The following is a 12895-nucleotide window of genomic DNA, read 5'->3' as shown; positions in this document are numbered from 1 at the left end:
AATAGATCTGTTTGGAAGAAATGCAGCCAGAGTGCTCCTTGGAGGCCAAGATGGCCAAACTTTGTCTCTCATATTTCGGACATATTGTCAGGAAGTACCAGTCTCTGGAGAAGGATATCATGTTTGCTAAGGTGGAGGGTCAGAGAAAAAGAGGAAGATGGATTGGCCAGTTGGCAGCATCAATGGGCTCAAGTGTGGCAACAGTAGTGAAGTTGGCCCAGGACCAGGCTGTGTTTCATTCTGCTGTGCATAAGGTTGCTGTGAGTCAGCTCCGACTCGATGGCACCTAACAACAACAACAACAGTGCTACCAGAGCGCCCTAATCAAAGGCATAGAGGGTAGGATTTACAATATATCATGAAATGGAGCTAATTAAATAATTAGCTACCCTGCTGGACTAGGATTAATGTTAGCGGTTGGACTAGGGCTAAGAGTAAGTAAGGCTTGGTTTACTTTTAGGGTTATAGTTAAGTTGAATATTTTTTTTTGTCTTGACATCTATTTGATTGCCACTTCATTTGAAAGTTCTGTAACTGCATTGTTCTATGCTTCCACTTTGTGGTTTTTTGTTGTGCAAGCTGGTATCTCTGGTTCTCTATTTTCAGTCTTGTAAGTTTGTTTCACTTTGAATACTTCTATATCTGGGTTGTAGGACTCCTGGTGTGGTGCTGTGGATTAATGCACTAGACTGTGTAGTTGGTTTGAATTGCGAGGTCAACGGTTCAGGTTCACCAGCCATTCCTCAGAAGCCCTATACAGGGTTACTATGGGTTGGAACTGACTTGATGGCACTTAACAATGACATACCTGGGTTGTGGTGCTGTAGGATAAGCACTGGAATGCAAGGTTGGTTTGAACCACAGGGTCAACAGTTCAAACTCACCAGCCACTCCTCAGAAACCTTGTACAGGGTTGCTGTGGGTTTTAACTGACTCAGTGGCACTTAAGAACATATCTGGGTTCTGGTGCTGTAGGGTAAGCACTAGAATGCAAGATTGGTTTGAGCCTCAGGGTAGACGGTTCAAACTCACCAGCCGCCCCTCAGAAACTGTATACAGCACTTAACAACAACTTTGTTTTACTTTGAATATTTCTTTATCTGGGTTGATTTCTGGGTGATGTTGTCATTTATGTAAACCTCAGGTTATTGTCTGCTGTTGTTGGTTCTCTGTCTAAAGAACTTCTTTTAATATTTTTTCTAAAGTTGGTCTGGTTTGTGCAAATTCTTTAATTTCTGTTTATCTGGAAATGCCCTAATTTCACACACACAGTTAGATGAACAGTTTTGCTGGGTACGATTCTTGGTTGGCAATTTTTTTTTTCAGTGTTTTGTCTTTGTCATTCTGTTGCCTTCTTGTTTGCATGCTCTAAGAAACTAGAGCTTAGTCTTAATTGTTCTCCTTTGTAGGTAACTCTTGTTTTTTCTGATCTGAACTCAGGACTTTTTTCTTGTTTTTAGTTTTGAAAAGTTTGATTATAATATGTCTTGGTGATTTTATTTTGGGGTCTGTCCTATTGGGAGTTCATTAAACTTGTTGGTTGGCTACATTTTCATCTTTTGTGATGTTAGGGAAATTTTCTTCCATTAATTCTTTTACAATTTATTTATTTTTTGGTCTCTTCTTGTTCTGGAAATCTAATCAAACGTAAGTTATTCCTCTTGATAGTGTCTCACATAAATCTTCCAATTTTTTATTTCTTTTTCTGATTGTTCCACTCGAAGATGAGTATTGAGAGATTTGTCTTCATGCTCACTTATTCAGCCTTCTATTGATTTAGTTATACTTCTTTACCCTTTAATGTATTGTCTATTTTTGAAGTCTTAGTATTAATCTTCTGACTTTCTAAAGCTGTTTTTGTATGGTTTCCAATTTTCATTTATTTTGTCTGATCGTGCTTGTGGTGTTCTCTTGAATGCTTCTAAAGTTTTTATTTTTTTAATTTAATTTATTTTTAAATGTTTTATTGTGAATTATGTTTACATGGGAGAACATTAGTTTTACATTCATGCTTCTAAAGTTTTTGTGTGTTCTTGCTTTTGTTATTTCTCTCAATTCTTTTAATATTCCTTATCAAGTAGTTCTGAAACCACTTCTGGTAGTATATTTTCTGACTGTATTTTGGTTACTTATTAGAGACACTCAGTCTTGTTTCTTTGTGTAAACTGAAACTGCCTCATTGTATTTATAGTTAATTGATGACTGTATGTTGGTGTGTTCTCAAACTTTCACCACCTGTCTCCTGGTGAATGTGATAGAAGACCAAAAGTGTGAACTCAGTTCTGTCTTCTCTGTGTCGAGTAATTCAGGGCGTGTGCATGTGCCTCTAGAACCAGGGGTGAGCTTCTAGCACCCAACCCCAGGCATAGTCAAAGATGCGCAGTAGTGGATGCCACTGGCTGTTAGGTTGGGTATGGCTGGACTGCCCATTCCCCCAGCTACCGGAAGGACAAGGGAATAAGGGAGAACAGCACCTTTTTGTCATCAACATCCAGTTGAGTCCTGTGCCTGCAAAAACTCCACACCAGCTGACAGCCCACCTATTTTTCTTCTCTCGCTGCCCCTGTGCAGCTTCCTCTTTCAGTCATTACTTCTCAGTCCCCCTCTCTGTCCTAGCCTCTGAAGCTCAGGGCTCCAAGATAATAACCATCTGTATCTGTTTCACTTGTTCTCCAATGTTTTTGTTGTAGTGCATCTGGCTACTCTGCCATCTTGCCTCGAACTCTGTGTAACTTTCTGAGGAACCACTCAACTGTTTTCCACAGCAGCTGCACCATTTTCCATTTCCAGCAGATAGAGTCCTGGTGTGGTGCTATAGCATAAGCCTTTGACTGCTAAGTATGAGCTTGGCAGGTCAAACCCACAAGACACTCCTCAGAAACTCTGTACAGGGATGCTATGAGTCTGAACCAACTCAATGCCACTTAGCAACAGCAGCAGTGGATGAGGGCTCCAATTTCTCCAGAGCTGTTCCAATACTAATTTTTTTCTGTTTTTCTGGTTGTAACCTCCTAATGCTACCTTATACTTTTTTTTATCTTTTTATTTAACAGAGAAGTGCAACAGTTTCCTCCTGCTGTTAGAAACTCCTCCGAGGTGAAATTTGCCGTTCAGGCCTTTGTTGCGCTGAATAGTAACAACTTCGTGAGATTTTTCAAACTGGTCCAGTCTGCCTCTTACCTGAATGCCTGTCTTTTACATTGTTACTTTAATCAGGTGAGTGATGTAGGTATGCTTGCAGAATTGGAAGAAAGCAGACTGTTGCTTAACATACTGTTAGGTGCTTCTCTGTTCTGGCAACGTTGCTGGGCAGACTGGGATTCTTGTGTGTCATCCTTTGACTACTCTACCATGGGCTACCCGTGTTATTACTGACTATGTCAGAAATGACAGTATGTGGAGGAGAATACTATCCTTGTGGTTCAGATAAGAGACGTCTCTTTATGATGCCAACACAGCATGTTGTCTTCTATGAAAACAAATTGAAAACCTTCAAGAACATAGTAATGTTGATCTAAATTTGTGGCATGAGCCTGCTGATGCTGAACTTGCCTCAGTAAGTATCTCAGCACTTGCTCTGGGCACTGGGTTACAGAGACAACAGGAAGTTGAGGTTTGCACTGTGTAAATCCTCATGGGATTGGCATTCCCAGAGTCACTCTGCAGCTCCCACTGTGGAGCCTCAGTGATCCCAGAGCAGCCCTGCCTGCCTGTCACCTCACTTCCCATGGTACCCCGTCTCTCCTACCCTCTGTGCTACCCCTATGACTGGGAAGTTAGGAGTACCTGTCCTCTTTGCAGGGAGCCCTTGAGCTTCCGTCGGGGAGGGATGTGTTACGATTGGGAAGAGACTGCCCTCATTTGAGACAGCTGTTTCTGTGGTGGGGATTAGAGGGGTGGACAGGGTTGGATATGTGAGTGGATCAAACTCACTTCTCCCTCCAGATCCGCAAAGACGCGCTCAGGGCCCTCAATATGGCCTACACGGTGAGCACACAGCGGTCCACTGCTTTCCCCCTGGACAGTGTGGTGCGCATGCTGCTCTTCCAAGACAGTGATGAAGCGGTTGACTTCCTCAGCTACCATGGCCTGGCTGCTTCTGATGGGTGAGCTCCAGGGGCACGGGCTCCTTGCTCTCTCTTCCTTGAGGGCACCAGCTGTGGGCCTGGCTGGGAAGCATGGGCTTGTTGGGGTTTTTCCAAACCTTGAAGCCCTTGGGGAGCTGCCCTCCCTCCTTGTCTGAGCAGGAGTGCTGTTCCACATGGGTCTGGTTTCCTGGAGAACACTAAGGCCTCTGCTGCTATATCAGCCTTGGCTGCACCTTCCTCCTTCCATTGTGGGGTGAAGGACAGCATGGTTGATGGCCTTGTGTAGAAGGTGAGGCATCATCTCATGTGTGGCATATGTGTGGTTTCTTTGGCACTTGAGCAGCTGTGTTGAGCTGAACCGGTCGGTGTTCCTGGAACCAGAGGGCTTGTCCAAAGCCAAGAAGTCTGTGTTCATCACCCAGAAGCTGATGGTATCAGTCGGGGAGATTGTGAATGGGGGACCGCTGCCCCCTACCCCCTGCCACACACCTGTGTGCAGCTTCAATTCCCAGAACAAGTATGTTGGAGAGAGTCTGGCTACAGAGCCGACCACTGGCCTCCAGAGACCTGGCGCAGAGACTACCAGTGAGTGGGGCAGTTGGGTGGAGGGTTCCCTGTAGGTTCCCTGTGGTCTCTTGGTTATCTGTGGGGTGGAGAGTGTGAACATAACTCAGTGATTGCCATCCTGCTGGCTGTCTCTGAGGACCTCACCGTCCACCGCCTTGGTCATGGCAGTGGACTCCCTTTCCGGGGTAAGGGAATCAGGTAGCTGGTGTGGTGGCCTGGCTGTCCCTGCATGCAAGCCCTGCATTTCTCTGTTTCCTCCAGGTGGTGGGAGAGGTGAGGAACGCCACACAGAGTCCACTGTGCCCTCTCCAGGGCTGTTTCCGCAGTCCCTGGCCCACATGTCCTTGCCAGGATCTCTGCCTCATCTCCCAGCTCCATCTGCAGCTGTGGCACCCAGCCTCTTCCATCCCCCCATGCAGCCGGAGCTCCTCCCACCGAGGCTGGCACCCGTGTACTCTGACGCGGTAGGGACCTTCAGGATTCAAACTTCAAATGCTGTCTAGCATGGGTGTCAGTGATTGACCTCTGTGTGGTCTTGGGGGTGTCACTGCACAAAGCACTCCTGTGGTTTTGTGCTCCTTGAGGCTTCAAGAAAGGGGACTTGTGTGAGGTTTTCTATCTATTACTTGTAATAGTTACTGGCTTTGAAACTTTGGAGTGAGCTGAAGGACTTACAGATGTAGTAGCTGATGCCTTTATTAAAGGTTGAAATCAGCCTGTACTGGCCCTCCATGATAAGCACTCTATAAACGTATGTTCCCCCTCTTCACCATGAGGTGGGCTGCACCATGCAGTACAGACAGGGAACAAGGAAGGACCCAGTGCTAACCTGGCTTCAGACTGTCAGCCAGCACGTGATGCAGCAGGGCCAACCCACAAATCACTGGAGCCCCCTCCACACCTACAGAGGCCACAGCGATGCTTGAGAGGTTCATTTTGTCCATTCACTCTCTGTCCAGAGTCCTCACGGGTCTTACCTAACTGTTACCATTGTGCCTGGCCATGTGGAAGAGCTGAGATTAAGTGGATTGAGTGTGTGGGGGTCAGGCGGGCAATGGACTGGGGTCCCTAGTGTCCATACGACCATGGCCTTGAGTGTACCATGTTGACTGCTCGGCAGGTGCAGCTAGGGTCAGGGTCCCTAGACAGAAGCATGGCTAGGAAAAGGCGCTGGCCAGGGCACCATGGATCTGAGTGGGGGTCGTTGCCAACCCATTCACTCAGAGACCGATTGGGAGCTATCAATGGCCTTGGCTCATCTCTGGAAGCCACCCAGTAGCAGCACAGCCCTTGTGGTCATGTTCTCTGTCCCAGGAGCCTGCAGTCAGTGCTTGGTGGTCCCCAGGTGGAGACTGTGAAGGGATGTTATGTTGAAGGGACCTGCTTCTCCTTTTGTAAGATTCTGAAGGCCTTAGTCTTCCAGGCTGTGGGCTGGATTATCCACTCATCTGTGATTTGTGGATTTGAGATTCTTTGCCAGCCAGACTGTATGGAAGGCTGCTCTGTGTGTGCAGTGCCCGCTCCTGATGGCGTGTCCGTCTGTCTCTAGGACATTGCTCAGGTGGTGGACGAGATCATCCAGGAGGCCCTCCAGAGGGACTTTCAGGAGGTTGGCGCCATCGGGGCCGCGTATGCAGCCACAGCCATGGGGTGAGTGCTGGCCTGGAGTGCATGCTGGCCCTTCCTATTCTAAGACTGCTCATGCACTGCCGCCTCCCTTCATGTCTTTTCTCATAAAGTGTTCTGTGTCCCTAAAGAGGCCACATGGGCCAGGTCCCCATCACCCCCAGTCCTGAGGGGTGTCTACGCCTGTGTTCCTGACCCCCTACTTCCATTGGTGTGTAGTTTCCACATGTGTGTACTTGTTGAGCAATAGCTGATTAAAAGTCATACATTTAAAACCTATTTTCTTTAAACATAAATTACAAATAAGAAATTGAGTAAGTCATAAAATTAGTTCATTTTCTGTGAAAATTAAAAGCACTCACTTTTATTTAATCCTGGGTTAAGGTTCACTTAGTTTATAATTTGGTAGATTAAGTCCCTTAAATGTTGTGCACCCTTTCCATTTTACACAATGATGAAATTTCCTCAGACATTGTAAACTGTAAGTGTAAGTTTAGTATACTTTTATCTGTTTCTGCTGAGTGCTTCAAACATTAACAGAATTGGTAATCAAAATCTTTCTGAGCTCCAAAATGACGTTCGTAAAGCTAATAAACTTGTTAAATGAGTGAAACCAGATTTTCCTAAGGGTCCCAAGAGTCTTGTAAACTCCCAGTGTACCCAGCAGCTCAGTGGGGCACGGGGAGGGGGCAGGGAAAGGGAGGCTGCTATTGCATTTTGTGGATATGAGTCTCAAAGGATCACCTCTTCCGAGAGTGCAGGATGCTGTGCGTCTCAGTTAGATGCAGCCCTTCTGATGGAATAGAAATGAGCGTGGCCCCATGTGCTCCCTTTCGATGCTGAAAAGCTGGCAGTGATGCCTTCTGCTGCACTGAGCTTCATTGTCTGGCTGCTTGAGGCCTTTGCCCATCGGCTGCTGAGTGGCACTTCTCTCTGCAGCATGTCTTTTCTGGCTGCGGAGGAGCTCCTGGCAGCTGCCACTGAGGGCATCCTGAGGGCTGCTGCAGTTGAGGGTGTGAGTGAGGTGCAGGCAGAGGAGGAACAGCGACGGGCAGAGGAGGAGAGGTGAGTGCAGGCCCAAAGGAGGAGGGATGGGAGATGCTGACCCTGATGGTTGACCGCTCCCCCGCACTTACACCGTCTAGGAGTCCTGGTGCCTAGTGGAGCAGGAAGGACAGGCTGACTGGCTTGGTCACATAACCCACGTTTCCATTGATAACTTCAAGTTATTCTCAGATGTTACTCTTGTGCTTTTTATCTTGTAACTTCAGGTTGAAACAGGAGAGAGAGCTGGCTTTAACTCAGCTGAGCCAGGGCCTGGCTGCAGAGCTGACGGAGTTAGCGGTGGCAGAATGTATCAACGAGACTGCTGCCCAGGAGCTGAAGTGAGTGATTCGTGGGGACCTGTGTGCAGGGCCAGGCTGGCTAAGGTTGTCACCTAGACCCTGGCCCAGGCTGCCTGGCTCGTTCTGCATGGGGCTGGGTACAATTCAGGGTTGTTGTTGTGAAGTGTCGTGGAGTGGATTCTGACCCATAGGGACCCAGTATAGGGTTTCCGAGGAGCAGCTGGTAGCTGGGTTTTAATTGCACTTGAGAAGCAGCGTATCTTTTGGGTAGCCAAATGAACACCATAACTTGTGCATGTGTGCGTTTGGGCGTTTGTGTGTGCTGCCCCAGGGAGTGCAGGCAGGTCTGCACTGTTCTCCCCAGGCTTCATCTCAATCTGACCCTGCACCTGGTAAAAGATCCCCCATAGCATCCTCATCAAACCAGCCCCTCTCCTTAGCTGTTTTCAAGGAGGGGAAGATTCTTGCCATTTTCAAGTGCTCAAAGATCTGAATGCTGCCTCAAGGAAGGACTATATTCAATGACACAGACTCGGATTGCATTGCCGAGCTTTAGGAGGAAAGAGGCACCAATTGTGTAGAACTCTTCCCATGAGCTGAAGAGTGGGTTTGGGGCCACACTGGCCAGTAGCGTAGCTTCTCACCAACGGGATCCAGAACAGTCTGGAGCCCACGGGTCACTTAACTAGTGACAATTCCTGACATGATGGTTGGAAGCCTGTTTCCCTTCCAGTGTAGGAGGGCCTTAATCACAAAGGTTGTGTCTATTTTCAGTCCGGGAAAGTCTCTCAGGAGATAACATGACTGGAGTTTGGGATGTGCATGGAAAGTACTGCTCTCCTGAATTCCAGAAGCTGGGTCTATACAGCCTCAGCCTCATGGTGATATTTGTTGGGAGCCTGTGAAACCACTTTGGCTTTTGTCTCAGTACACTTGACAATGTCTTCTGTGTTCCCTTGGCTGGCCAAATTTTGTTATAAAACTTCTCCCTGAGAGCTCCCACAGGATGACCACAGGCACCCAACTTGGGAGCAGCCAGCAAGGATCTGGACTTGAGATACTTAGTTACAGGTGGCTCATATTGCTAATGAGGAGGTTTTGCAGTTGTCTCAATGGTCATTTAAACATTAAGTATTTCTTATGACAAATGCTTATTTCTCGATTGTTTTCAGGGCTACCATGGGCCTTGTAATGTGCTCTGAACCATTTTCTTCTGTTGTCCCCATTGTTCCTGGTCTGTATAATATATGTGTTTGCAAATCTTAAAGCATCTCTTGACGACAAGACTTAGTTGCACTTAGAAATTCAAGACTTAAGCAGTTCCAGGTCAGCTTGGCTCTTGGTACCTGGCCTGGGCATGACCTTCCTGCATTGACTGCCCTCTTTTTTAGATGTGCAGTAGAATCTGACCAGCGGGCTCGTCTGGACCGCTGCTGTGAGGATGTCTGTGCCCATTTGGTGAACTTATTCTTGGAGCAGGAAACTTTTCAGACAGCAAAGGAGACCCTTCAGGAGCTTCAGTGCTTCTGCAGGTATCTAAAGAGGTAAGTCTGGTAACCAGGTAAAATTCTACCAAATGGCAGAGTACATGAGCCACCAGCACATTCTTCAATCAGTAATGAGGATCAGACAGTGTATTATTGCAGCAGTGAATCCCTGTTTCTGCACTATTTGGATTATACTTCCATAAACAGTTGATCACTTTTGATTTTGTAACAAAATAAATAAATAAAAGACATAATAACCAAATGTAATAGAATGAACTTTCTTTGGCTCCAAACCTTTAAAAGATCATTTCAGAGATAATTGGAGAAATTGAAATACGACTGGGTATTTTATATTAAAAAATTACTATGAAAATTAAAAAAAAGTTGATCACATACACACATGCACATAATCACATGTGTACACACCCACACATTTTTTTTTACATTGCTGTTGTTAAGTGTTATCGAGTTGGTTCCAACTCATAGCAACCTTTTATCGTGTTTCCAAGGCTTTAAGTATGTGCAGGAGCAGAAAGCCTTATCTTTCTCCTGCGGAGTAGCTGCATGCTCAAACCGCTGACCTTGTGGTTTACAGGCCAATTGCTTGTGGTATGGAGCCACTAAGCTCCCATTATATAGACATTTGTTGTTGTTAAATGCTATTGAGTCGGTTCCAACTCATAACAACCCTGTATAGGGTTTCTGAGGAGCGACTGGTGAGTTTGAACTGCCGACGTTGTGGTTTAAAGTGACTTTGCAGTCCACACTTACCGTACAGTGCTTTATATGTATGTTGTTGTTAAGTGCTGTTGAGTAGGTTCTGACTCATAGCGACCCTGTATAGGCTTTCCAAGGAACAGCTGGTGGTTCTGAACTATATACATAGAGACCTAATTATTTTGCCAGGAAAGCCTGTCTTTGCAGTGTGACCTCAGGGCACTAGACTGGGGTTGGTGTATACCCAGGTGGAGGGATGCTGTTGCCGCCAGAAAGAAGCTGAGACGCCAGATGCGGGCCTTCCCTGCAGCCCCCTGTGGTGTGGACATGGCCAACCGACTGAGATCACTGGCCCCAAGTGCTGAGTGCACCATTACTGCAGAGAACCTGGCCCGGGGCCTCCTGAACCTGGGCCACGCGGGCAAGCTGGGTGTCTCCTGTACCAGGTCAGCCCCTCACACGAGGCCCTTCTGATCTTCCCCAGGTCAGCACCCACCCCATCCCCCGAGCCTCCTACCCCCAGGTCAACCTCACCTTAACCCCTTTAAGGCCTTTTTGGTCTCTTAACCCCATTTGGCTTTACGTGATGACAGTGGGGGCTCCTGCAGACTGGGTGTATGGAGTTGACCTTCCCTGCAGTCTTAGGACTCCTGGCTCAGGTACCATGTGCCTTTTTCCCTGACTACTCCAGTCACATCAGTGGAAGTTTTGTCATGAATTCCCTGTATTTTACCCAGCCTTCCCTTCTTGTTGGTAAAGCCAGAGGCCCCACCCGGCCCCCACCTCTCGCCATGCTCTTCCCTGCTCCATTTCCTGGCTCTCTTGCTCTTCTCACGCACTGCAGCTTGCTTACCCTACACCCTCTGCTCCCTCAGCACATCTTACCAATCCTCCCTCCCTCTTCAGTCATACCTTTCCCTGCAGCCTGCAAGCTCCTTACAGTGTAAATTGACCCATCCCTCCCTGCATGAGATCCCTCAGTGTTCTCTTCACTAGCCCACAGGTCCTTTGAGTGACCCTTCCAGACCAGTCACCCTACCCTCCTGGCCCCTCACATAGGCTTAACGCTTCTCTCTCTGCAGACTGAGGCAGCTCAGGGACACTGCTGCTCACCGCATGAAGGTCCAGCATTTCTACCAACAGCTGCTGAGGTGAGTCTCAGAGTTCCGGTGATGGCTGCCCTGCCTGAGGCTTCAGTCAGCTTACTGCAGTGTTCTGTCCCCACAGGGATGTGGCATGGGCACCCTTGGACCTGCCTACCCTTGTGGCCGAGCACCTTCCTAGATGGAGGGAGCACGTGTTCTGGAAGCTGGTATTGGTGCTACCCGATGGAGAAGAGTTGTCCCCAGAGAGTCCCAGCAGGTCAGGCAGCTCGTGAGCAGGTGGGGAGTAAGGTGGAGGAGTTAGTGGTTTCTTCCTCTTGGTGTCCCTGGAGCAGCAACGCAGGGCAGCTGGACATCTTTAGACTTTATCTAGTTTGTTCGTGATTTGAAGTGGATACTTCAGATTATTTCAACTTTTCTTCTATGATCTTGGCAGCAATAGTCTTTATCCAAAAGCGCTGACAAGTTGATGGTCACTTAGGGTTAAGCTCTGGTGCATTGACCAGAGTCCCCTTGTTTTAGACTCTTGGTGAAGAAAATTCATCGCTTGTCTGTTAGTGTCATTTCTTATTCTTATAGAAAACAACTTTCGGTATTCTTAAAAAGTAATAATCCATATTGGCATATATGCTTTCACAATTATTTAGAAAATAACCAAAATACTGACATGACATAATTTCTTGGAGCCAAGAACCATGCTTTTTAAAGCTATTGTAGAGCACTTTTCTTTTTAGTTTGTTTGTCTTTAACAGCTCTGTTGTTGTTGCTACGTGCCGTCAAGTCGGTTCAGACTCATAGCGAACTTGTATAGGGTTTCTGAGGAGCAGTTGGTGAATTCAAATCACTGTTCTTGTGGTTCAAACCAACCTTGTGGCCCCGCAGCACCCCAATAACTTTATTGATGCATAATTCACATACCATAAAATTGACCCAGTCACAGTGTGTAATTCAGTAGTTTTTAAAATGCATTCACACTATAAGTTTTAGAGTATTTTCATCACCCTGAAAAGAAACCCTGTGCTATAAAGCAGTCATTCTCCATTACCCTCTTTCTCCAGCCTCCAGAAACTAAGATTCTGCTTTATAACTCCATAGATCTCTCTCTTCTGGACCTTTCACATCAGTTGGATCATACAATATTTGTCTTTTGTAATTGACATTTTTCACTGGGCCGTAATGTTTTCACAGTCCATCCATGTCATAGTATGTATCACAACATTTTTTTTTCCCTTTCTTTATTTTTTATGGCTGGATAATATTCCATTGTATGGATTGATCACATTTTAAATCTTTTTCTATTCATCATTTGGAGGACATTTGTGTTCACTTTTTGGTTATTGTGAATAATGACACTATGAACCTACAAGTTTTTGTGGAGATGTATGTTTTCAGCTCTTTTGGGCTTATATCGAGGAGGTGGGATTGCTGAGTTATGGGATAGCTGTGTTGAAGTCACTGAGGAGCTGCTGGACTGTTTCCACAGCACCTGCACTGGTATACATTCCCACCAGCGTGTATAAAGGCTCCAAGTTCTCAGAACATACTATGTTTTAAGCAGTTAGCATTGAACACTTGCAGGTTAAGGAAAGAAGACGGGTTCTCATCTCTTAAACATCTGAGCAAAGAGGAGAATGTGGCTTTCTCAGAAAGTTTAAGTGATGATTCGTGTCTTAAAGCAGCATGTTTCTGATTTGTTAATAAGTTCATTAGGAAATCTATCTATGTCACTTGTTATTAAGTGCCTCTGAGTCTGTTCTGATACTTAGCAGCCCTGTATAGGGTTTCTGAGGAGGTGGCTAGTGGGTTTTAACTGTCATCCTGTGGTTAGTAATCTAGTGCATAACCTACAGCAACACACCATATATCACTTGTTGTTGTTGTTGTTAAGTGCCGTTGAGTCGGTTTCGACCCATAGCGACCCTGTACAGGGTTTCCGAGGGTGTAAATCTTTACGGGAGTAG

At 46.4% G+C, this 12895-nt stretch overlaps 1 protein-coding gene across 1 annotated transcript in view; it reads left to right on the top strand.

Annotated features, from left to right (window-relative positions):
- Positions 1-12895, top strand: part of MCM3AP (minichromosome maintenance complex component 3 associated protein) — a 61513-nt gene that overhangs the window by 34621 nt on the left and 13997 nt on the right. The window contains exons 9-19 of the mRNA XM_006876115.1: positions 3054-3216; positions 3946-4106; positions 4432-4673; positions 4917-5119; positions 6205-6305; positions 7221-7346; positions 7553-7666; positions 9019-9171; positions 10080-10277; positions 10914-10982; positions 11059-11193. Coding sequence (XP_006876177.1) covers positions 3054-3216; positions 3946-4106; positions 4432-4673; positions 4917-5119; positions 6205-6305; positions 7221-7346; positions 7553-7666; positions 9019-9171; positions 10080-10277; positions 10914-10982; positions 11059-11193 — 1665 coding nt within the window. The remainder of the gene's footprint in view (positions 1-3053; positions 3217-3945; positions 4107-4431; positions 4674-4916; positions 5120-6204; positions 6306-7220; positions 7347-7552; positions 7667-9018; positions 9172-10079; positions 10278-10913; positions 10983-11058; positions 11194-12895) is intronic.

This window comes from Chrysochloris asiatica, unplaced genomic scaffold (genome assembly GCF_000296735.1).
Source record: "Chrysochloris asiatica unplaced genomic scaffold, ChrAsi1.0 scaffold00354, whole genome shotgun sequence".
In the NCBI taxonomy this organism is placed as follows: domain Eukaryota; kingdom Metazoa; phylum Chordata; class Mammalia; order Afrosoricida; family Chrysochloridae; genus Chrysochloris; species Chrysochloris asiatica.
This window is presented reverse-complemented; position numbering and strand designations above follow the sequence as displayed.